The 27,463-nt window shown below is 38.7% G+C and overlaps 2 protein-coding genes across 2 annotated transcripts in view; both read right to left on the minus strand.

Annotated features, from left to right (window-relative positions):
- The window catches only part of LOC134795157 (uncharacterized), a 142,579-nt gene that overhangs the window by 24,294 nt on the left and 90,822 nt on the right, over nucleotides 1-27,463 (minus strand). The window contains exons 3-4 of the mRNA XM_063766987.1: nucleotides 2,833-2,978; nucleotides 315-463 (exon numbers count right to left, since the gene is read on the minus strand). Of these exons, the coding sequence (XP_063623057.1) occupies nucleotides 315-463; nucleotides 2,833-2,978 (295 nt within the window). The remainder of the gene's footprint in view (nucleotides 1-314; nucleotides 464-2,832; nucleotides 2,979-27,463) is intronic.
- Nucleotides 1-27,463, minus strand: part of LOC134794933 (uncharacterized) — a 178,303-nt gene that overhangs the window by 18,721 nt on the left and 132,119 nt on the right. The window lies entirely within an intron of this gene.

Consider the following 27,463-nt stretch of genomic DNA (forward strand, 5'->3'; position numbering starts at 1 on the left):
CAAAAGAGTGTACAGAAATTGGTAATTACATAAAATTGGCGCATTTTATACCGCATTATTGAAAAATTCGGATCACTTTGGCTCTTAGAGTTACTTCTTTAACTGAGCTTTACTTCTGATAAATACCGAATCTATGAAGTCTCATTATATATTCAGACAAAAATTGCATAAACCAAGACCATGCGAAAAGTTAGCTCTATCCAAGGAACATTTTTGCACGGATGACCGAGAAATGACCTCAGTTTAAAGAAGTATCATCTAAAAGCCGTTCGTGTCGTGCAATAAAGTAAATAAGGAGGTAACAATGACATTACGTTTGTTACCTTGCGGCTGGGGCGGGTGGTTGGCCCCGCCCGCCGCTGTCTTGCTGTGGGCCGTCGTCGTTGCCTGTGGCGCCGTCTTGTGGCGAGCGGCCGCGCCGGCGGCCGGCGGGGCGCGACGCTGGTCGCTGGTGTCGCCGACACTGGAACCGACCAAAACATACATGAGAATTGAAAGGGTAAGTACCTAAGTTTCGTGCAATATCGGGTTTGAGCTTAGAGTGCCGAAGTTCAAACAATTCGGAGATCCTACAGAAACTCTTATAACTCTGTGCGACGAAACCTTCAAGCGGATTATTAAAATTACCTAGGCATGGTACTGGATCGACATTCGACAAAGATTACATTAGTTAGACTGTCTCGTAAACAGGATTCCCTGGGAAATTTATGTAAGGCAATTGAGTAGCTTTACTAGCTTATTGTTCATAACACGATGGTCGACAAACAAAAATAATTGAAATGAGTCCTCGTTTTGATAATTTGGATGACTGTCGGACTCATTACACTAATACCTAGAAACAGCAGATATACCGAAACCTAGCATTCTGTAAACAATTAATGATAACAGGTACACCATTTAATATCTAAAATCCCTTATCATTTATCAAGTAGGTAGATAATTAGCAACCACCAGCATAAAGGCATGGTATTTATTTGCGAGGAAGCCCTATAGAACTTATTCTGGTTTTAATCTGAACTAGAAATCCTACACTTGTCCATGTTTAGAATGTTCCACACTTGCGGCATTTTTTGCGTTGGTTTGTGTACATTTTGTGTGCGTGCGCACACCTGCCACGAGTTTACTACAAATAATAAATAATAATACAAACGTAGTCATTATTGGCTAAAGCAGAGCATATATTCTACAAAATATTTAACACTTATCATAATCAGCAGTAAATGTTAATATGGGCATTTAGATTCTAATGTGTTTTAATTATCACGTTTTATCATTCTTTAATTAAGCATTTATAGTTATGCATTTCTCACGTAGATTCATACTTTACATTCATAAATGTTACACGAACTCGTATCAAGAATAGAAGAAGATAGAGCACTTACGGTTCAAACAAGTCGAATTCATCATCAAATTCGTAAGTTTCATATTTGATCTTATGTAGAGACAAATCCATTTTCACCACACATATACACTATTCACAACCTTTATAAGGAATATTTAAAATAAAACATCACAAACTTAAAATATCACAAGCGTTTTCCGTGTTAAAACATTCGGCGGACGCGCTGCGTACTTGCGTACGCGCAGGCCGGAGGGTTGGGGTTGAACAGACTGGCGTGGAGGGGACGCCAGGTAGCTGGGGTCGCAGTACCCCGAATTCCATGAAGGCGAATATTTTTTATTGTGTGCGAGGGAATGTTTTGGGGTACCGTTATGCGCGCAATTGCAGTTCTGGTGCACTCCATTCAACTTTTACTTTTTTACTAGTTCAATGTAATTTTGGTCCACGTTTAAAACAAAATTTAAATTTTATTTTAATAAACCAATGTACGTTCTGGAAATACAACCACTATAGTTGACGAGAGAGGCCGTTGTGGAGTTGTTTGCTTGTTTTTGTTAATTGGAATTTGACCGCTGTTGATTATTTACTAATAGACAACGATCAATGTTGCAAAAATGGTATATAGAATCTAATAGCGCGGCCTAAAGGCCTAGTTTCATCAGACACGTTTTATAGCCGTGTGTCATGAGCGCTAGTAACAATAATGCCTACTATGTGTACAAATAGAAGGTATAAAACGTAGAAACTTATCAACCCAAGAACACAAAACACAACTGTGTAACATGTAGTTTTTTTCATAACGAGACGAATCCAAAAATATACATGCTATTGGAGTTTAGAGTAAGTAATATCTAACCGGAAATCTAAGTAATATCTATCTATATTTCCGGGAGGTAATTCACTGCAGAGTCATTTCATTAAAAGACGCCATTAAAATCTCATCTGACGGCACGAATGGCACGATATTACTTAGATTATTTTTGGAACGTAATCTATTGCCCGTATCTTGATGAATTCTTCCCTAGGAGCCGATCAAGCAATGATGGATTGACAAATGATCTCTATGAGAAAAACAGTTTATACCTACATCTGATCTACAGTTGAAAGTGTTGTAACTAATCAGGCTGTGCTCGGACTAATATGTTCGGATAGAGCATCTGAATATGTCTTTGTTCATTGTATAACGCGATGTGACAAGACATCAGCGGATCCAAGGATCTCCAAAGCCTAAGCAACCGAGACGTCATATGATGTCAGCGCAGTTCAATCGTTTGGCCGCTTTCCCGCTGTCAGACTGAAGGAGAAAATCTTGTAGAATATCTGTAACTGAAGGGCGGGGTTCCCCTCGGCTCGTCTTGGCGAAGCATAGTTATTGTTACTTATTTAATACAATAAATTTCGGACAGTCGTGCTACTTAACAATATCTATGGCCGACGGACACTTGGTCGTGTATAATAACATTACTAGCAACATGAGTGTAGGTACTCACGGCGCGTCGCGACAGCACGGTCGTGCGCAGAGCACGGGCGGAGCGGGCGGCAGCGCGGGCGGAGGGGACCGCTCAGCATCGCACGCGCGACTCGGCGCGGCGGGCGCGGCGCAGCAGACCGGCCCTACGCCTGACCAACACTTGCTCTGGAAAAGACAGAAAATCACGATTGAAAATAACCGTTAGGTTAACTATAACTTAGGTTACTTAGGAGAACCAGTTCTACGCTTAAAAGCAATCATACTCGTACTGCTAACAGCGGGAAGTAAGAAATAGAGAAATTCCCGCTGTGTAAACTGGAGAAAGGTAAGGATTAATAAAATATAGCTACAATACAACTGAATCCAGAGCATTAAAAAAGAAGGCACAATGTATTACAAACAGCAACACTCCTAACTGTGCATCGGTGGACCTTATTACAAAAGGCATAAGGTCTAACGATGTACATTTAACAGTATGGGCGATGGTACCGTTTCAACTAAACTAATTAGAACCTTTCATAAACAAATATGTCAAAATAAGTAGCATGTCTTTTGTTTCATTGCCTTATCAAACAAACGAAAATTTTACGAAGTTTATAGACAGAAAAGGTCAACAATCGACATTGAGTAACATAACTATTCAACAGAGTGAGGTGATGAAAATTCTAGGAATTAATCAATAGAAAATAGTATTCTAACAATAATTATAACTGTAATAAATGACTAATCAGCCAGTATAATTACGCGATATACTTAATCTCAAAACAGTTAATTGACAAGGCCATTGTGACGTTAAAAGCGGTTTAATAACCACATAACAGTACTTCCAGTGAACGTTAACAAGAATCATAACTAAATAGACGTGTGACTTATGAACAATGCGTCTATGATTAGACTAATGAGAGATATGCGTTAATACATGAGAAACGCAAAAGCATAAGGCGGAGTGCAGACGGCGACTTTCTACATTTTCATACCCCATGAGCTATAAATTAACTGTGGTCTTCTGATGATGAAGGCCACAAATAGAAGGTAACACAAAATATTCAAAGTAACAAATGTGCCTATAACTTAGTTTAAGGACCGACTGCATGGCGACGCGATTGATGGATGTTTGAATCGATTAAAAACGAATGTGTTTGTAAGTACTTCAAAGGGGATGCCAGAGCGCCAGTCCTAAATTTACATACAACGCAATCAACTGGCACGCATTTGACAAGAGACGAATTGAAAGTTGAAGACGCAAGTTGATGAGGGTGTGGAGGTGTGAACATACCTTTTTATTGTATCGTGACTGAGACGCTTTTCGCTGTGTGTAACCGGCGTTAGATAAACACTGACAATATCTAACCTTTCGTGACATCTAACAGTCTTCGAGAGTCGTTGGACGCGATTGTATGCCGGGTCGAACAAACCTATGTACTTGATAGTACAGATTGTACAACGTATGGTGTCTTTGTATTGGTACCTAGTAAACCTTACATGTAGCGCGATAGACGACCGGTTCTAAACCCGTCTAACAACAGTACGGTACGATAGATATTGTATCTCACATCGTAAAACTAAAACAAGGTAAGTACCTACTGCCTTTCTTTTGACGAAATCTATTTCGCACCGATCTCTCTCAAACAACTGTAATTCGCGAGTAAACAGAATTCATTTTAGTATAAGGCGGCTAGTTATTGAAGGCTGGCCAGTTATTGAAACCGTGTACTAAAATGAACTCTGTTAGGTGAATAGAATTCATTTGGTGGCCAATTACTAACAGTGGCCAGTTACTGGCGGATTACCCTATAAGTAAGTAAACACTTTATTGTACGAAAAGAAAGGAATATATTGGTTACATCACATAAAACATAAATGTGTAGTACAAAGGCGAACTTATCCCTAAGAGTAAGATCAGGTGGGTGAGGTGGGGTAAGATAAACATAGTTTATTTTGATCAGGGCAAGAGAAACCGTGTAGGAAAGTCCTATAAACGTAAGTATTTTTAATATTAATTTTATTTGCGCATTTGTTTTATTTTTATTATAATATTATCATTCAATTCAGTTTTAAATATCTTTAAGCATCTCTAACTGTTTATTTTCCCTACATGAGTTTCTCTTACCCCACCCCACCTAAGATTACGGCGAATATTTCAAATTAAATTGATCACGTATACAAAATACTCCATAAACTATATGTCTGTCTAACAGAAATGTTAACTGCCCATTCTATTACAACAACCTTGAGCGCTTTTGGACGTCACGTCAATAACACTTCTATTAGTTTGTTTTTCTTATACGAGTACACACCGGCGAGCGATGGCATGACAAAGCTGAGTTCATAGAAAATACCACATATTCAGGTCAAGAAATGGAAGCATAGTGTCAAGGTAACGTTTTAAGTGGCAGGGGAATCTCTATTTGACAGGGTTCCATACTGCGCAAGGAGTTACTAATCTATGCTCCTAAGTATACGTAAATACTCGATAAACGTTGTGTTGAATCGATTTGATCTACGTACCACCCAGGAGCACAAATAGCTACTAGAGTTAGACCAATAAAAGTCAGCAACGATTTTGATAGCATACGCAGTGCAAGTGTTATTTTATACGTCATAATTTCATAGAATTTCGACGTTTAAAATAACACTTGCACTGCATGAGCTATCAAAATCGTAGCAGACTTATCTTGGTCTAACTCTAGTAGAAATGCTCGTAAGAATCTAAAACCGCCTTATTTGTTTGACAATAGTGTAGTCAGGTGCAGACCATTTGAAGTATCTCGTATAGACTTGCAGCTGACTGATTCCGTCAGCTGCGACAGGAATGTCTTACAAAAAATACTGTTTGACAATATGTTTGTATTGACGCTAATTGACGTAGCTAAAATACTCCAACATTTGCCAGTCACGAAATGCAACAAGTTTGATCGTAAATAAGTTATATAACTCAGTTCCAGGCTCCCAGGAAACTTCTAGCACCGTGTAAAAACTATTATCAAGTTGTATACAGGTTGGAACATTTCTAGGGACTGAGCTAAAAGTATAGTGTTATCTAGTGGAAGCACAGAGAGAATGGGAAGAAGAGACTGGATGCAGACAGTCGAAGATGATGATCAAAGGTATAGACCACAGGAGAACCGGTATCTTCTGAAACTAGGTAAGAGCAGTCTGAGACTATTGACAGGTATCATTACAGGTCACAATACTCTCAACAGACACCTTAAGATAATGGAAATTAGTAGAGACGCCTCCTGCCCACATTGTGGTAAGGAGGAGACTAGCTTACACTTACTAGCAGAATGTACTATGTACGCAGCACCGCGATTTAATACATTCGGTAGAGACACACTAAAAGAAAACGAACTAAAGGACGTCGAACTCAAAGATGTCCTTCTGTTCTGCAGGAAAACAAGAAGACTTGAGGAGAATAGTGTGGGAATGCCGCCGGGACAGTAACCTGCAGCTCCAACTCCAGGGAACTGGGCTGAATGAACGTGACAAGCGATCGACAGCCCGCCTGCTTCCGGCCGGGCGACCCTACACTACATCTACATAGTGTTATCTAAGTGATCTACAACCGAGTTATTATAATCGTAAAGCTGGATTAAAAAGTAAAACGAAATTATTAAAATGAAATATTTTTTATATCAGTGACAACCCTACCACTAAAAAGTTATTTATATTTTAAATTGACACATGTCATTAACTTGACTTTACATTCAAAGCTCGGATCTACTTGCTAGGGTTGAAACATACAGATTTTTGCACTAAAGTTTAACAAACGGTATCTCACAAACGGTTAGAAATATTAACGGGATTAATAAGTGAAAAGTAAAGTACGTAGCCTAAACCATTCCCCGTTTGCATAAAAGTCCTTCGTTCTGTTCCACCCGGTATAGTTCTAGTAGCACAAACATAGAAGAAAACAAAAGAAAACTTTCCTTAATTTTTGTGAATACGAGTATATACCTAATATGAATATGTTTTATGTTATAGCTCTGCTAAACAACGTTTTTCTTTATACTCATTCAGATACTAAAAAAATAAGTAACTACATAAAAAACAAGGACGTGGAACTCTGACTACTTAGGGCCTGAGGCAAACGATCCTTTCATAGAAAGTAGGCAATGACGGGACGTTTGAGCCATTTCAAGTTTAGGTAGTCTTATCTTGTCTGTCTGAGACTGAGGATCAAAGTCACGAGCGACACTTAGATAAAAACGTGCTCTATGTAGGAATCACTTTTGTTTTGTACGTTACATTAGGAGCAAAATGCCATCTGCTGAGATACTTCAGTTAGAAAAAGGAATGATGTTTTTGCAGAGAATATATATTGAATAGAGTACCTAAACCCAAACGTACAATTTATTTATGACAAAGGTATTTAGACGGATTATATAAAAATAGTTTTATTTCATGAATAACTATCGCGGACAATATTACAATTTATTTGTTTAACACGAGACTGATTTTTTTATATATATTTAACTCCCATAACAACTTATCATTGTATGCAATTTGTTTACCACTATTTCTAGGATAAATTACGAAGGTATCTATTCATATAAGTCCATCCGCAACTTAGGGCTGATTTAGACTGAACGCGAACTCGCATGCGATTTTAGTTACATTGCGGATTGTTGGTTACGGCCAATTCAACCGACCGATCAAAATCCGCAATGTATTGAAACTCGCGTGCGAGTTCTCGCATCGTCTAAATGAGCTCTTCTTACTCACCCAGGACGGCTCCATAGGGAATTCGAGACTGGTTTCTATAGAGATCACGTCGTTATGTAAGAGGTAAATTTGGCCCGGTTTTGTCACATCGGCACGTAATAGACAAAGAAAATGTCTTAAAGCGAAGAACCCGTAATACCTCGTACCAGCCAACTATCGCTTATAAGAAAGGTCGTGGAAATACACGGCAGATCGATTAATGGAGACATTGCCGTTGCCGTGTCTAAGGAAAAGACGTCATGCTGACTTTAAAAAACATACTCGTAGTAGAGCAGGAATTATAAATACCTATAATGGCCTATAAGATATTCAATATTCGGTGTATACCCACTTGTCCCCGGGCGACGAGACCGCGCGCCGCCATAAATGATGATGATGATGATGATGATGATGCAATGCACGTATCCCAACTGTGTCCAGCGGGGACGAATGGGAATACACCCAATATTCATGTATTATCATTATCACGGACGAATTATCAGTAAACACACCACACAACCACACTTATAGTGCGGACGATACAATTAAAGCGTTTTCAGGGTAACATGTTAGATATATATTCTGATACCTACTGGATCATAAAATTCTCGAGATAAGTAGAAGAATAACGAACCCAACAACGCCATATCATTCTAATTAATCGATATCTATAGAAAAGGTGACATAAACAATTTAATAAGTTATATAAATGGAGGAATCTTAGACCAACACAGGTTAATAGGGAAGCGGCAATCGATCAAGGTATTTACGGCCGATAAGTCGCTGCCGCGGCACAGAATAAATGATAGTACAGAAGACTCACTCTCTAACAAAACGCGTCTGTTACGATCAGCACAGATATGGCCGCTAGGTGGCGACAGCGCCACGCGCGGGCTTTCCCCAAAATTGGGGTGGAACGGATGTACTTTAGGTACCTGTAGCAAAGCGACGAAATCGCGGAGTGAGCCACGCCTGGCCTCGGTCATCGGTGACCGGCGCACACGCATCGGAAACGAGGCGGAAGCAACCATATAAAATTAACTCCCATCCGTCCTATAGAGTTCGTTTAAGCTAATTGCATTATTCATAATAGGCTGTCAAATCTAACAAATCGTTAATAACCCGTCATTTTGACATTTCTGTTTGTTAGAAAGATACAAAATTTAACAAAGGTTCTTAAGAGATGGCTAAGTTTTATGAATAAGGGGGTACATCTACACAGACTTGGCAAACGACAGTGTGGAAGTGCCACTATACATCAAATTACTATTAAAATATGCCGGTGTTTCGAAAAGTCACAACTCACAAGTTCATTTTGCTCGATGCAATGCAGGATGCAGTGAGATACTCTACTCTAAGCTCGTAAATGTAAAGCTTCAAATGCCTCAAATTTACTAGCATTTATATAGGTAACATTTAATATTGTAACGGATCCTTTATCCTTTACATAACACATGTACCCAGTTAAATAAATTACTAAGCAGAGACGTCTGTTAGCGAACTTAGAATTTTATAATTGAAAGAGAAACGAAAAAAATCATCGCGTTGTTATAAAAAAGTCTATTTAAGAGAAGGGCTCATTAACATTTCTTTTTAATTAATGAGACACGAGTTGAGAATCAGATCAAGCTGATAAAGATCGTTTTGGAATACAATATTTTTAATTTCATCGTATCGAATGCACTTTGCAATCGTGCAGGTTTTGAAAAAAAAAAAAACAACGGGTTGCACTCCGGGAGTGCCGGCAGAAGTGAAAACTCAATGACATTGTAATAGTTTTTCGATCAGGTCACGTGTCCGTCTTACGAAGCGTCTTACGCTGTCGCGAGTTTATAATTTTTTCCCCATCACAAAAAGTGCACAGCCGCTAAAGAAGTTTTCACTTAAAAATAAATACAAATACTATTATTACGGTAATAAGAACTCGCACTCTTCAACGGTCTTAGGATGAAGTTAATTGCATACAATATAAATAAAACATTAATAACAAGACACGAAACAGTTAATTAGCCCGTGAGCCGTAATTAATGTCGATAAACATTTTCCTTGTACCGGGAAAACAATAACAATGTCCATCGGAAACTACTGTTGCTATATGCGTTTCACAAATTCGTAGTACGGCTCATTTGGGTTTCACCAATACATTTAAAATTAATTTTAAAAATAAAGGGGCAAAACAAAAGACGTAAAGTTTCACTGAAAATATAACCATCATTAATTATTCTGTCACATTATATATTATGTTTAATGTACATTAAAGATTACAGTTTCCAAGTATTTATCCGAAAGTTAGCGACATTGGTCAAACAAAACAATTTTGGTGCTGGCCAAAACTTCGTCGTGGATGGTTTCAAAAACGGATCGTTAGAAATAGTTGGCTATAATGCTACCCAAAGGATACACCCTGCATTGACCGAGTACTGTTCGTATTATATGTTAATTGTAAAGTGGTGCTTAACTAAATAATTTAATGTACAAAGCAACAAAAACATGTACATGGTACTACAGCAAACTAAATTCCATGCATCAAACCACAAAAAAAATTGAATTCTAAAGTAGTCTATAAGAAATACTATTTGTCTACTAACTAATTATAAGACAAACTACACACACAACTACGTATAAAACCATGCATGTCCTGAAAACAATAAACACATAGTAGAACTATGCGATGTTATTATTTCTCAGTTTTAGTTTAGCGTCGGAGGAATCTGCCCATTGCGAAAGACGCTATGGACAGCTAGTTTGACGCATGGAACTAGACTACTGGACTAAGGTCGGAAACCAGAATGTTTAATCCTTTGTCACTTAAAAATATTTAATAAAACTAAATTTAATTTTTGATTTTGGCAATACTAAGTAGAATAATATCGACCAAATAGTATCAGAAATGGGTTTAGCTAAGTACCTATATTTTAACTCTGCAGCTTTCCACCTTGATTTGAATATATGTACAGTATAGTGTAGTAAATGAAGCAAGTGGTTGTATGGAGACCCATGCATTAATTTCTCAGTCGATGAAATTTAGCTAGGTTATTGTATAGCATGAGCCGAGACTAACATATAAATATCCAAAAAAAAAAACACTCCTAAGTTAGGTAAAAACACAAATCTGATTATATATTGAACCGAGTAATTGCTCAGTCCAAAATTATTTTACAAAATAAGTTATTTGTATCAGTATGTGATACTAGAAAAAAATCTAAAAGTTTTGTCAAACATGAGAATATTTTTTTATGATAATTCCTTTTTTTGCCGCTCATTTTCTACGGAAAATTGCTCTGTCATTTTTTTCTTCTTATATGATCTTAGAATATAATTTGGCGCAGTGGGTAAGAAAATCCAAAAAAAATGCGTACCCAAATGTATGTATTATAGAACTATTAAAAACTGAGAGTGGAAATTTTTTAGATTTTCATTTTGTAGGTATAAAACGGCAATAAAATGGCATTGCAGTGAAAAAATTAGACTGAGCAATTTTCCGGTCCAAGACACGCCAAAAAATTATATTTTATTAATACTGGGATTTCTGCTGGGTTATTTTTTTGATATTTCATATATTGTTGCAATACGTTACATGAATATGTCCGGTGAAGAAAGTTTGAACGGAGCATTTTTCCGTAAAAAGTTATTAACGATTTAAGACTTTAGGTATTGACTTTAATTCTATTATTATTATTCTTTGGAAATTTATAGAATACTTTTTATTTATTGATACTCTATCATACTGTAAAGTTTTTTCTGGCTGAGGAATTACTGCGGGGTCCACTACCTTTATTTACTACACTAAGTATACATATATGTATGTCGCTTTTCGAAACTATCAATGGACAAAATTATTTTGTGCGTAGGTTAAAGCTTCGCTAAATTGTAGTTAAGTGACAAAGTAAACGTTAATGATTGCTGGACCAGTCTACTAACACTCATAAGCAAACGCTATAAAAAATGTATCACACACATGCCAAACTAATATTTGTGACATAAATGATTGCTAGTATGTTACTTGTGGGATGTGACAGAAAAATACAGACACAGAAATGTCAAAGAACCGCTAATTTATTTTTGCTGCTACTGTAATAATCCGCAATTACTCCGTTGGCTCAGCGACCCAAAATGAGACTTGGCCTCCGACACAAGACAGTGCCAATCCGCAATTACTCGTGGAAAAAACCGCATACGGTCATATTATTACAACGACGACTTATTTCTCAAGTAACTAGGATAAAATTTCTAGTGTAAAATTCGAAAATAGCGAGTTGAGAAAGAAATTTGTGCAACTGTTGTAAAGGCGGTCGGAAGTTGGGCGAAAGGGAAAAAAGCCGTTTCGCAAGACCGCCTGTCGACAAATGGCTTGGCAAATAAAATGGGAAAGAATGTGCTAACACGGACGGCCGAATGAAAGGGCGCCAAACATACTTTACTTGTAGTGCACGAATTAGACATATTTTGATACCACTAGTACGGACTAGAAAGATGATAAAAGGAAATTAGTGTAATGTTTTGAACTTTGACTATTTAATTTCAAGGTAAGTTAAAATCATGTGCATCATCATAATATTCATAATTAATGCAATATAAAATCTCGTAAACCTGATTAAGTTTTTTATTTCAAATTATATGCTATAATTTCGATAAAGGATCAATTTAAATACATTAGTACTCGTATGTACCTACATAGTTATAATAAATACAACTATGCACACTAATATAATGATGTCTGTATGCATTTATGGCTCAAGTCATGAGATGAGTAACCTACACAAATCCGATGTCATTGAGGATTGCAATCAAAGCATTAAACAAATATACATTATCATTCGATACCCGCTAACACTAAATATATCTGGTTTAACCTGGTACAACCTGCAAGTAATTCTTATTGTCCTTCCTTATTCTAGTCATTTCATAATATTGTAGGCGTTTTTTTCATTATGCATAGTAATATTAATACTTTATTCATAATAATGTTAAATGCAGTGCATATGCATACTTCATTCACATTATAGAAGCAAATCAATTATTTTTATGTTTTTAACTGCCTGTCTGACATGTAAAAATAATTCTAGTTTCGTCCCTATTATGCAGTACAGACAAAAAACACGTTTTCGGACAAATATATGAATGTCAAATCAACCCAATGCTGAAGTTAAAGTACTAGGACCATTTCATATTGACGCCTTAAGGCCATAAACCGTAATTACCAAATTCATATATATTTGAAAGCCGAGCGTGATCTAACCCAAAACCTAACGTGGGCTGCATCCACCCGGTCTCAAGATACACCTCTTATCAAAAGGTCTTGCATCTTTCCTTATTAGAACGTACATAAGCTGTTTCAGTTCTGTGTGTCGCGTGCGCAGCAGTCGGAGCAGTCACGACCCACGACAGTCAGCGGCCATGACGGGCGTCTCGGGCCCACGTAGTGTCATTCTTCTTACCTAGTCAGAGACGGATGAACCAGTTTAGTTGCGTTCTTCAGTGTTATGGGCCTCAATGTCAGGTTATACTGGATTGTTAGCGCTCGGGTAAACGAAGAAAGGCAATAAAACCCGGATAGTTTTGGTAGAACGCAGCTATGTGCTCCGCTTGAATAAGCCGTTTGGTTTGGGTCAGTCAACTTTGAAAGTTCTTGTTACTAAAATTTTTCTCGATGGAGAGTTGGGTTGGAGACAAATTTGACTCGTTTTTTATGGCACTGGACATCATTACGGCACCTTTGTAAAATTAAAAAAGTAAAATTAAACAAGGCAAGAAGTACCAATGTTTAATTAAATTTGCCTGATTGTATCATTGCGCTATGCAAAAATGTGTTTCACGGTATGATAATTCTAAATTATTAATTTAGATTATATATGTAGGCTACCGTAGAGGTAGATACCTCGTTGAGAGGTCTCTATGAAAACATTATAGGTAATATAATGTGATGTGACACAGAATAAAGTAAAGAAAACGTAATTCTTGTAATAATTTAAACCTATCACATTACATTAAATTTTCTAGTCACTAAAATCACTCTTATTTCAAAATACATCTTTGAAACTGAATGTCCTTCAGTAGAAAGCAAATTGTGAAAACATTGACTCACACTGACATCTCGCGAGTGCCTTCATTGTACCGGGAAACGTGAAAAATAAGAAGAAAACGTATTCCGACAGTTAATATCCTGTCCCGGATTTATTTAGAAATGAAATGTTCATATAAACATCTTAGATTTCAATTCAATGAGTTTCAGTGCCTCGCGCTCGCACATATCGTAGTAACATTTTCTAGCGAGCGAGCGCACGTAGACAATACGTTTTTGATATCACTTTGATAAGACAATTCAGAATGAGGCCTAAGGAAGTGTGCGAGAGGAAATTGGTTAAAGTTATCTTGTACAGTCGTGTGCATTAAAAAGCTTTGTTCTGCGCCGTAAAGCGTCTTAACGACGGCGTACCGAGGCCAACGATAAGCTCGGCGATAAAACTGACCAAGGTTTACGGTTTATATCGGTAAGTTCACTGGGCAGGGAGAGCTTAAGCAATCCTGTATAACGAACATTAAAAATCAACTGTTTAGACGACAACGGTTTCACTCACTTGATTATTTTTTAAGCCGCTGCGAGTAATCGAGCCTGAGGACCCCCGACGGGTCCGAAACATGTCCCCAATAGCGACTAAAAATTCAAGTGAGTGAAAAGTCTTAATCGATTCTGCTTTTAAACTGCAAGGCGAACTTACATAATCATGAAGATTAAAGTAGTTATGCTTAACTGCAACCAAACATTGAGTTCAATTTAGAAAAAAAAAATGAGTTTAATTTTTTTGATTTTGAGATAGGAAAAAAAATAAATAAATAAATCATTTATTCAGATGAAATAAACCCCATTATACAGATTTTTTTTTCTTCTGCCAAACTGCACAAATACACTACAACAACAAAAAATGAGAAAGATTAATTTTAAGTACTCCTACAAATAAAGTAACTTTATAATTTATCACACCAACACCACAATCACATTTTCTACGTTACCTAAAATATCTCAACATCGACATAGGTACATTAGACATATGACATAGGACAAAAGTGCCATGTCATGTACGAGTTACACGCCAGTATGAGGCGTTGACCGAATTCTGGCGGAACCCAGCCCATTTACTGTAAGCTGCCTTTCAAAGACGGCTTAGCAAAGAACCGTACGCAGCGAACGAGGGTTGAAATTAGGGCTGTGAGCTACGCGACTTTTACTGAAAGAATTCCAAATTGAACTACAAAACTAGCCCGCGCAGTTTGGGCTATCTTTAAGTCTCGAAACTTGAGTTTACTCTTCTGGCTGCCCTGGGTTAACAAGACAAGTTGGCAACCCCTGATCTGTCATTCCAATTACTTACAGAGTCCGGGCGAGTCGTAAGCCAGTATAAAAACCTTACACGTTTACGTAAAGTTGCTACGGTAGTAGATCCCTATACATTGGTTTACCCGAGAAATCGACTCGCTCACGTTGCGTTCACACTTGGAATACACGGCCAAGCCGCGTAGTAACCATGTCAAGGATCGCTAGAGCCATCCACCTCGACTCGACTTTAAAGGAGTCCTCCTGACCGGGCGAGCTTTTGACGCGTACCGGAGATACGTTGAGTTAACGAATGCTGTTTTAGACTAGTGCCTGCCAACTTTCCATTTGGTTAACAAACTAAAGATTTAGAATGAAATGCAAGATACGTTATAATCGTGCAGCTATGTTCGCTAGAGGAAGTGTTGCAATAACTGCAGTTGACACCGTCGAGTCATACTTCAGCATGTTTATTAAAATTGCAAAATATGTAAACACCAGCGCTGAGATTCCAATGGTTTGCGCGTCGAATACCTACTGATGATGGAGTTCAGTTAGTTCTGATTTTGATTATTACAGTTGATTTGAAATGTAAACCAAACAAACGGACACGATTAAATGACGATGTTCTTTTGCTTTATTAGATGGATCGTCAATAGACTGGCTACGCTGGCGCTGCATGTAAAACAAAAACCACAGTAATTCTTACGAAATTAAAATTACACAATTCAATTTCACATGCCAGATGGACCTTATGAACTCTGTCTATTAATTTCATTGAGATAAATGCCACCATGTATCGTTAGCGTATATTAAAACTCAATTTAACAATAGCTGTCATGACGCTGACACGATGAAATTCATTTAATAGTCCCGACAGTGTAAATATGTGAATTAATTATTACCCACCGCAACTTTTCGGCAACAAAAGAACAACACGCAATATCTTCGTCTACATAAAGGTGAAGATGTCAGTTAGATGGGTATAATAGATTGTGCAACAGTATTTTGAATACCTTCAGATGTTGACGTATGAGGCTTGTATTATTTTGTTTAGTTGCAAATATATAAAAAAAAACAGACAAATGTATACTGTATAGTCATATTTACAAAGGAAGTGGCAAGCTTAAGCAAGTACGACAAGAAGGGTATGGCAGCCCAATGTGGGTGATTTTCCAATGACGAAGTTTAAGAAACTATTGATTATTTCACGGAATCATATAATGGCCTTGTTTTGTCTAAAATAAGATCTGTTATACCCCCTTACAAAATATATTAATGAATAAGTCGCAAATACACTAAATGTTATAATACTTACTAAAGTGTCTATGCTATTTCGTCACCCCAGCCGACAAAAGTAATTCACAATACATTATTGTGTTATAAAATATACCAAAAGGTGACAACAGGTTGTTTGCCTTGTGCTATTTTCTTCCCTGCACAAATTGAGAGCAATAAAAGCCGGCTCAGATGTAGTTCAGGAAACAACCAATTATCGGGAGTTGTTGGCGGTGGTCTAATTGGAGTAGAGTAGACAATGTGGCCCTTTGCTGAGCCTTGTTGCGCAACCGTTCCGACTAACTACGTATTGTACCCTTGGAAAATAAACAACTCGCGGTATTATTAGAAGTATTAGCTCGGAATCACATGAATGATTCAGTTAGAAGGTCGAACATATTGTTCTACCTTAGGGATGGTCAGGGGGCGCCATAAGCCTTCAGTAAGAAGTGCATATACTTGAAAAAATATGACCTATGCCGCCGTGCCCCGACTGGCCCGGTGGCCGAATGGCACAGGCACCTGGCGCGATAGAAGAAGACGCTGGTTCGATTCCAGCCTGGGGCACTGGAGGCCTTGGTTACTTTTTCTTAGTACATATATGACATTTATCTCAGTATAACTCACGGTATTATTCATATTCAATATCCATGATGCAATAAATATATATCGCTCCTTACTTTTTTACGATTAATGATCAATAGGAAGAAATTAAGTCTACTACTACTAACTTTGGTCTCTTCTGCTACCCTATAAAGATGCGCACTGGACTGGGAGCTGGAACAATTGTGCCAGTTAAGAGCATGTATATCACCTGTAGTGGCAGCCGTACGACCCCAATTTCATAGAAAAACCGCAAATCGATGTACAGGTTCAGCCATTTGGCACACTTATACTAGAGGTCAAACCAAAATTTTTGACCCGCAGTTCCTCAAAAAAAATTCCCTTAGGAGGGGAGTGCCGAGACATTTTTTTTTATGGCCTGTCATCACAGCTGACAATGTCCATCTCAGGTTGGATAAATAACAAAATTACCTATTCGTAACATATATCTGTCAAGCAAGTCCTTGTGTAAAAACAGCAACATTGTCATGGCAGGTAAGTGAGACAAAGCCTCATTATCCTGTCAGCGACAGCCTCCGGGGACCTGTCCGCGGCACGGCCGCATGATCGGGGTTATTTTTACAACTGATGCATGTGGTCAGTCAAAGGAGCTAACTAATGTATGGTGGAAACCCCGTCTCTTTATTTGTGCAAAACTACAGTTATTAGAAATATAATAAAGAGCAAAATTTGTCATGGTGAAATTAGTAGTTGAGAATAAGGGCATTTTAAATATTCAGGGACTATGATTATTTGTAACAATAAACGTTACTTTTTAGAACAAAATACACTCCCGAGGTCAAGTAAAATTTTATCAAAAGTGCCACTCGTTTTTTCGTTTATTCGTTGCCTGTAATTAACTCTTATCCGAGCAGTCAGAGCGCTCTTAAATTTTACCCTTGGTTCTATTTTATCGCGTCGCGTAGATGAAAAATTCGAAGGGGACTTTCACAAAAACAAGTAAAGTAAGTACACGCGCAAACTTTGGCTAAAGTCAACGAAGTGATCGGCGAGGGACAGTTTGGGCACTCCAGGTCTGAATAACGTTCCGTTTTTCCGTCGCATTTAAGTAGCTTCAATAAACAACGAAATTGTTTAAAAGCTTATCAAAAAGTCACATGTAGTGTCCATTAACAAAAGTATAATTTCACGTGGTATACGATTAACCTTCAAACAAGCTTCAAACGGATTGGATGATTCAACCATTATTTATTTAATCAGTGTTATTCACGAACGCGTATTACATCAGAACACGAAACTCACAAATTGCCGATCATTAACATGTCGCAAATGTCATGGCGTTTTTTTGACAGCCTTAATGTTAGAGCATGAATGCTGTTGTTTTCAAATGACAAACACCATAATTACGGCTTTACCTTAAAAAAATTAAGGATATACACATAAAAGGTGATAGTTTTGAGATCCGTGTCTAGTTTAACTTGAGTACCTGTCTACAGATATTAGAAACACGATAATGGACCAAAATATTTCTCCCTTCATTCTCGGAATATTACGTTCGTCGTTATCACAGTCGTAAAATAAGTTTAACAGATGTTCGTTGTCACAACAGTTTTCATGTCATGCCGCCCGATTACATTTCATTTCAAATTACTGGGAACACACGACTAATGATGAGACTGTGATGAAACTACAATAATGCAATACATAAGTTTTCAGAGGTTCCATGCACGCTAAGTCAGAAATATTAGATATTTCTAATTTCATTATATCTACATTTAACCAGCATTGGATGACTTGATCGATTATTTATCAGTGACCTAGATGAATGACGTAATAAGCGACTACTCACTAAAACAGCTAATTTCAAATCAATACTCAGGTCAGAGTTGTAAATGTATGTTTTGTGTTTTCATCGTATTTAGCGATATAATAGGGTCTAACGCGACATAATTTCATAAATCATAAATAATAAATAACAATATTTTATATATTTCGAAAATAATGTATAAATGTGTACAAAACGCGAGAGTTTAAAGTGTTATGTACATATTTTTCATCGTAACGCCCGTGTTTGACACTTGATACAGATAACAAGACAAGCCAAATTTGTCCACGTCCCGACGTTCTAGACTCGTCCTAATGCAAACAAAAGCGACACCTAGTATCCTTGGAAAATTTGTGTGACATCAAGTACGTAAGGGGTAATATTTACTGACAGCGCAGACGTTTTTTTACACAAATAGAACCACAATCAGACTTGAGAGCGGCTGATGTGTGTTTGATACAGATAACAAGGTAAGCCAAATTTGTCGCCGTCTCGACGTTCTAGACTCGTCCTAATGCAAACAAAAGCGACACTAGTATCCTTGGAAAATTTGTGTGACATCGAGTACGTAGGGGGTGATATCTACTGACAGCGCAGACGTTTTTTTACACAAATAGAACTACAATCAGACTTGAGAGCGGCTGATGTGTGTGAGTCACGACACGATAAGTGTCGACGTTTAAGGGCAGCCGTCCAAACTGGCGGTTATATTTAAACAGTGGCTGTTCGGAGCTCCGCTTGACTATCTAAATGTGAATCAGTTGTGTTGGATATAATAAGGCGTTTGTGACGTCAAAACACACCGTAAATATTCCTTATTTGCTCCAAAATTCGAATTGAAATTGAAATTTTAAAATTATCATATTCTGGTAGGTATGTTGATACAATGTGACGTTCCATACCGATTTAAAGTAGACAATCACTACTATCATGTTGTAACACTTAAATGAGGTTGTGAAATAGTTTTCATATAGGTATAAAAACTGTTGGAGTACAATTACCCAGTGGGGAGCAAAGTATAGATACATTTTATGGTTTATTGATATGTATATTTATAGTTGATATATATATGTTTTGATGAATTTGGTTAGTTTATGGACAGCTTTATAATAAATTAAAAATATATTTATATAACTGATATAAAATCCATTAATATCAGGTTAGTTCTATTGAACACTACACCAGCTATAGCAATAATCTTCACACAGCAAATACTAACTTACTTTTTACATAAATGCAGCGAGCGATACCAATATATACCTGTAACAAATAAAATAAAAACATTAATATAAGGCATACGCGTAATTATTTTAAATGCAATATAAATACATATCTCATCAATCTCACCATATTTATGCAATCATGACCCTCCCCTTTTCGTTAGATGTTGTAAAAATTGTATGTTTATAGTTTATTAGTACATAAACAACTTAAGACTAAAATTACCAATACAAAAGGGTGTTTAAGACAAACTTATTGATATTGAATCTAAACAATATTCTATAGTATTCTGTAGAGAACGAATGCAATTTTCTTTATAAAAGTACATACAAATTAATGAAAAGATACGTCAATCTCGATCAAGTAACCATCAGTCCTATCTCAAGAACTTAAACGCTGCATCACTCATCGATATGAACTCACGATGCATCAAATTGCTACATGGCTTTGGTACTGAAATTTTCACCCTACGTCAAATCGGGAGACCGGTACCTACATCCCTAGCATTATACCGCTTAAAAAATTGTATTGTTTCAACCGAATTTATCTCTTATTGGTACGAGTTGAGGACTGGGGTATGAATCATCCTGTAGCATAAGCTCCGATTAATCAGCCCGAGGAAAGCCCGGTTTATATGACGTCACCATTAGGCAACTTCTGAGGTGTTCCAATGGTCTTACCAAGTCGAGCGCTCAAGGAAACCAGTTTAAATGTGCTGAATTGCTGATCCATTGTTACACATTCGAAACATTGGTTGTCTTAGCGCCTCGACTCGCTAGTTTTCAGTGACCAATGGGAATACACGATAAGCTAACGACTTACGTAAGCAAATTAAATTTACGCAACAAAGATTACAATTGTCCATTGATAGTATCAATTTTATAGTTCAATGCGATTTAAATCGTTATCTCTACGATTTACATGTAGAGAGATTTATGGAACCGAGTTACATAAAGTATTGTTCGTTATTTTTTGTGATTTCAGTACGGGGCTAGATAAAAATAACTGGTACACGGATTGAAGAGGATTGTTCTTGTCATGTTATCTAATCGTAGCGTGCTTGTGATGGAAATAAAGACGTGCTAAATAGTTGTCACGTTGTGAGTAAAACCACTCATTTGTATGACTCAACCTCGAGTTATGTACCTAATTTTGTTTATTTTCGGAGTTACGTTTAACCACGTTTGAATGAAATAACAAATAAACTAATCGCAATGAACGCAATGGTCATCATCATCATCATATCAGCCCTTTATCGCCCACTGCTGAGCAGCATGGGCCTCTCTTCTAAGTACGCCACTTATCCCGGTCCTGAGCTAATCTCATCCAGAAGTGACCCGCAATCTTTCGGATGTCGTTCCACCCAACGAGCCAACGGACGCCAAGCGCTTCTTTCTTCTTCTATCAAGAGTCGATACTCTCGATATACAATACACATTTGTATGGTATGAGAGACGATACATGAAAGTGGATACCAGACAGGAAATTGAAGAGTATAAGCCATATGAAGACAGTAAGCAACAAGACGCGCTGTTTAATGCTACAAGGATTTCCACCCACGTTGAGAGTTCTATGTCAATATTATCTGAGATATCTTATTATAGACCTACACCACTAGAAGCTTATCTACTAAATTGTACAGTTTACAAATTGTAGTCAGCTGCAAAGAATATCAACCGACGAAGTTAACACGTAAAAATATCTTGATATTCACTAACTAATAGTTGGTTAATTTTTGAAGCGCCTCTAATAGTTACTATTTTATTAGGTACTGTATGGCGATGTTAGTAGCCTACGACAATTATTTTTCCTTTTTTAATGCCCTCAAATATTGGTGGATTCTAAACTATCAAAATACTTTCTCCTTCCTTGAACTACCATCAATTCGAAGGTAAACTTTTACTAGTCTAGAATGTATTCCGTTTTTTTAAACAAAATAACATAAAAGAACCATAAAGTAATACGAGTTGGGTCTTCCCATCATCGAGTTCTATAGAAATGTACATATTTGACACTTTTGAAGCACATGAAATGTCAGTGAGAAATGTCCAGCACACCGGCGCGGCAATACCCGGCAGCATTCCCTGCGTTCCGACGTCATATCGCGTGCTCAAATATAGCCGTTACACCAGAACCACAAACAACTGCACGCGGAAGACCTTACTGCATTTAAATATGAGCTATCATTGCATGGCAAGTGATGCTCTTGGTTGATGCGTTGTGTATCCTATCCGTGTTCATGAGTTGAACGTGCTGGTAACTGGAATGAATTAGATCTTAACTATCATGCAGGCCTAGGACGGGACGGGCACGACAGTATCTCGCCCGCGAGATAGACTAACCATCCTCTGTAATTAATACTGTGAGAAAAAGATGGGATACTATCGCGCCCGTTCTGTGCTAGGCCTACATGATGATATTATCATTCAGTTTTCAACTAGTATAAAAATAATTTAAAGAATCTCACGGGGAAAATAGCTCGAATGTCGTATCGTCATTTCGTACATAATTTTAAACTGAATGCGGGATTGGATGCAAATCCGCATCAGTGTGATTACTGCTGCCTTAGTTTCTAAATCTTTAAAGCATCCTACTCCTAATGGTACTAGTATCACAAAAATGCTTTGCTTATTACTGTGAAAACTTGGAACATTTCAAAACGCTACTCCACTTTTAGCCCAAACCAGCAAATAAAAATTATCTCACTCAATAAACTTCCTCAACTCATCTCTCTAAATAGTCTAAATAGCGGGCCTAACATTACAAAAATGCAAAAAGGTCGTATGTGACTATGAAGCTCAAATAAAGGCATGGGTTTTTGGCTATGGCAGTAGACGCGCACAACACCAAATTGAGTAGGTAGCTCTGACATGTTTTTTCGGCTATAGCTTTACCCGCTTGTTTTGTTGCTAACTCCGTTATTGGATTAGCCAGTTAGTTAAAAGTTGGGGGACGGGTGCAATAAATTTGATACGTGCGAGCAGAACTCGGATACGTAGGTAGGGTTTTTTGAGAACAAAAAGTGATAGAAAGTTTTGTATATGTTCCTTTCACCCGTGTAAACTGATTTATCACTTTTATTACAGTCAAAAAACTATCTACGTGCTCTCCTTTGTCCAATTACGGGTAGATTTAATTTATCTTTACATAGAATGCTTAGTGGTAGGAGATCCAAGAGCCAAGCTGTCCCGACATTATACCGAAGATATCCCGGACATCAGTCTGTACGAGATTAGGATGGCCCTGAAGCAGCTTAAGAACAACAAGGCGCCGGGCAAAGACGGAATCACTTCAGAAGTTCAGAGCTTCTGAGAGCGGGTGGAACACCGGTACTTAAAGTCCTCCAAAAGCTCTTTAATTCCGTCTTGTCCGAGGGCAAAACGCCTGAAACATGGAATAGAGGCGAGGTGGTGCTGTTTTTCAAAAATGGTGATAACAGCCTATTGAAGAACTACAGACCCATCACGCTTCTGAGCCATGTCTATAAGCTGTTTTCAAGGGTCATCACGAACCGTCTCGAGCACAGACTTGATGACTTCCAGCCTCCCGAACAAGCCGGTTTCCGAAAAGGCTATAGTACCATAGACCACATCCATACGCTGCGGCAATGCTTAGCGTTTGTGGACTATGAGAAAGCCTTCGATTCGGTGGAAACATGGGCGGTGCTTGAGTCTCTTCAGCGATGCCATATTGACTATCGGTACATCGAAGTGTTGAAGTGTTTGTATAGTAACGCCACCATGTCGGTCTGAGTACAGGAGCAGAGCACGAAGGCGATTCCATTGCGACGAGGCGTAAGGCAGGGAGACGTTATCTCTCCGAAACTGTTTACTGCCGCAATGGAAGACGCCTTCAAGCTCCTGGAATGGCAAGGACTTGGCATCAACATCAACGGCGAATACATCACTCACCTTCGGTTTGCCGACGATATCGTAGTCATGGCAAAGTCGATGGAGGAACTCAGCATGATGGTCGATGACCTCAACCGAGTTTCACAACGGGTGGGCTTGAAAATGAACATGGACAAGACGAAACTTATGTGCCAATGTTGTGCCCATCCCAGTCTCTGTTGGGAACTCGGTACTCGAAGTTGTTGACTCGTACACCTACCTAGGACAAGTAGTCCAATTAGGTAGGTCCAACTTCGAGAAAGAGGTCAACCGCCGAATCCAACTCGGTTGGGCAGCGTTCGGGAAACTACGTAATGTCTTTTCGTCCGACATACCTCAGTGCCTCAAGACGAAAGTCTTTAATCAATGTGTGTTACCAGTGATGACTTACGGCTCCGAAACGTGGTCTTTCACTATCGGCCTCATCTCAAAACTCAAAGTCGCTCAACGAGCTATGGAGAGGCCTATGCTCGGAGTTTCTCTGCGTGATCGAATCAGAAATGAGGAGATCACCGACATAGCCCACCGGATTAGCAAGCTGAAGTGGCAATGGGCAGGCCACATTGCACGCAGAGAAGATGGCCGATGGGGCCGAAAAGTCCTCGAGTGGAGAGATGGACAGACGACCTTGTTAAGAGCGCTCTTACAAGAAAAGTCGAAATAATGCAAAATTGATGATACTAGTCGACAAAATTCAGGACTTTGCGCTCATTATTAGAAACAATGAGTACTTGTTCCAGTAAAAGCGTCTTCTTATCTTTATAAATATCGTTGTAAATATTAGAAAAAGGACTTATTAAATTAGTAATGATTTTTTTTCTGATGGTCGTTTCCGAAAAACCCCGTGAAGCACTGAATGGCGAGCTCTTATTTGGAAATGTTGAGAATTTTACTCTGCTAAACCTGGCTATTTTGTATTACTAATACCCTGTACTTTAGGCATATCAAACTATATTTATCCTACATACCTTTGAGAAAGAGAAAATCAAAGTAAAACGAACTCGATTTTCTCTCCGAAACAAGTGTCAATTCCTACGAAAATCTACTTAATATCCAAGTCATTTTCATACTCAAGCAATCTGCAACGTTTGCTTATACTGTTGGTATACATTAGTGTTTATGAAATTCTACTATAATTTTTTGGCAATTTTTTGAAAACTACTCTATATTACCGATGACGCGCGCTGCGCCAGCTCAGTGCCGCGGCAGAGCTTGTAGAGGCAGGACGTGTGTCGGTCGGCTCCGCACATTTTCAACGACGACGACGAGGTTTTTTATCATTGTGTGCGGCGGGCGCCGTGTAAAACGCTATACTGTGTGCGTGTAAACCGCAACGAGAGACTTTGATCCTAGCACTGTTTTTATAGTATTATAATTTATAATGGTACAGTTTAATAAACTACCGGACAGGATTAAAAATATTTGAAACGACCTGACATTCTATATGTATTTATTTGACTCAAGATGGTACTCAGGGTCTGATGATGGAGCCGGAAGGTGGTCACCGGTACCAATCAACCATGCAACTAAACCACTTCGTGTTTGGGCTCGTTTGATTCGGCTCAACAAGATCTTTGACTTAAGATAGTACTCAGGGTCTGATGATGGAGCCGGAAGGTGGTCACCAGTACCAATCAACAATGCAACTAAACCACTTCGTGTTTAGGCTCGTTTTATACGTCACAACAAGATCTTTGACTTAAGATAGTACTCAGGGTCTGATGATGGAGCCGGAAGGTGGTCACCGGTACCAATCAACCATGCAACTAAACCACTTCGTGTTTGGGCTCGTTTGATTCGTCTCAACAAGATCTTTGGCACAAGATAATACTCAGGGTCTGATGATGAAGCCGGAAGGTGGTCACCCGTACCAATCAACCATGCAACTAAACCACTTCGTGTTTAGGCTCGTTTGATTCGTCTCAACAAGATCTTTGACACAAGATAGTACTCAGGGTCTGATGATGGAGCCGGCAGGTGGTCACCGGTACCAATCAACCATGCCACTAAACCACTTCGTGTTTAGGCTAGTTTTATTCGTTTCTATAAGATCTTTGACACAAGATAGTACTCAGGGTCTGATGTTGGAGCCGGAAGGTGGTCACCGGTACCAATCAACCATGCAACTAAACCACTTCGTGTTTAGGCTCGTTTGATTCGTCTCAACAAGACCTTGGACACAAGATAGTACTCAGGATCTGATGATGGAGCTGGAAGGTGGCCACGGGTACCAGTCTACCATGTAACTGAACCACTTCGTGTTTGGGCTCGTTTGATTCGTCTCAACAAGATCTTTGACACAAGATAGTACTCAGGGTCTGATGTTGGAGCCGGAAGGTGGTCACCGGTACCAATCAACCATGCAACTAAACCACTTCGTGTTTATGCTCGTTTGATTCGTCTCAACAAGACCTTGGACACAAGATAGTACTCAGGATCTGATGATGGAGCTGGAAGGTGGCCACGGGTACCAGTCTACCATGTAACTGAACCACTTCGTGTTTGGGCTCGTTTGATTTGTCGCAACAAGGTCTTTGACACAAGGTAGTACTGAGGGTCTGATGATGGATCCGGAAGGTGGTGACCGGTACCAATCAACCATGCAACTAAACCACTTCGTGTTTGGCTTCGTTCGATTCGTCGCAACAAGATCTTTGACACAAGTTAGTACTCAGGGTCTGATGATGGAGCTGGACTGTGGCCACGGGTACCAGTCTACCATGTAACTGAACCACTTCGTGTTTGGGCTCGTTTGATTCGTCGCAATAAAATGTTTGACACAAGATACTACTCAGGGTCTGATGATGGAGCTGATGATGATAGACAGGTACCCGTCGCCACCTTCGCGCTCCATCATCAGACCCTGAGTACTACCTTGTGTCAAAGATCTTGTTGAGATGAATAAAACGTGCCTAAACACGAAATGGTTTAGTTGCATGGTTGATTGGTACCGGTGACCACCTTCCGGCTCCAACATCAGACCCTGAGTACTATCTTGTGTCAAAGATCTTGTTGAAACGAATAAAACGAGCCTAAACACGAAGTGGTTTAGTTGCATGGTTGATTGGTACCGGTGACCACCTTCCAGCTCCATCATCAGACTCTGAGTATCACCTAGTGTCAAAGATCTTGTTGAGACGAATCAAACGATCCTAAACACGATGTGGTTTAGTTGCATGGTTGATTGGTAATGGTACCTTCCAGCTCCATCATCAGACCCTGAGTACTGTCTTGTGTCAAAGATCTTGTTGAGACGAATCAAACGAGCCCAAACACGAAGTTGTTTAGTTACATGATAGACTGGTACCCGTGGCCACCTTCCAGCTCCATCATCAGACCCTGTGTATCTTCAGTGTCAAAGATCTTGTTGAGACGAATCAAACGAGCCTAATCATGTTACTACATGGTTGATTGGTATCCGTGACCACCTTAATCATCATCAGATCCTCAGTACCAGTTCGTTTTTAAACCCTCGTTGATACAAACTTTACAACCTATAGGTACCAAATGCAATGACGAAACATGTAAATAAGCGAGTAGGTACCTATAATTTCTTTCGAGTAATATACCTTCATAAGTACGAGTATGGGGCTATTCATAAATTACGTCGTTTCAAATGGGAGGAGTGGGGGGGGGGGGGGTCTGGACATCGGATGATGGTAACATGACGTAGGAGGAAACAGATTCATCCGAAGCTTGATTTTTGGATGATTTGAGGGGTGTGGGGGGTCAAAAATCGTCAAAAATAGATGACGTAATTTATGAACAGCCCCTATGTACATTTGCACTGCATTTAGTATTTTCGTACTTACCAAATAACAGTTTTAGAACTTTAAAAGTTAAGTACAGTTAGTGT

This window comes from Cydia splendana, chromosome 11 (genome assembly GCF_910591565.1).
Source record: "Cydia splendana chromosome 11, ilCydSple1.2, whole genome shotgun sequence".
Lineage (NCBI taxonomy): Eukaryota > Metazoa > Arthropoda > Insecta > Lepidoptera > Tortricidae > Cydia > Cydia splendana.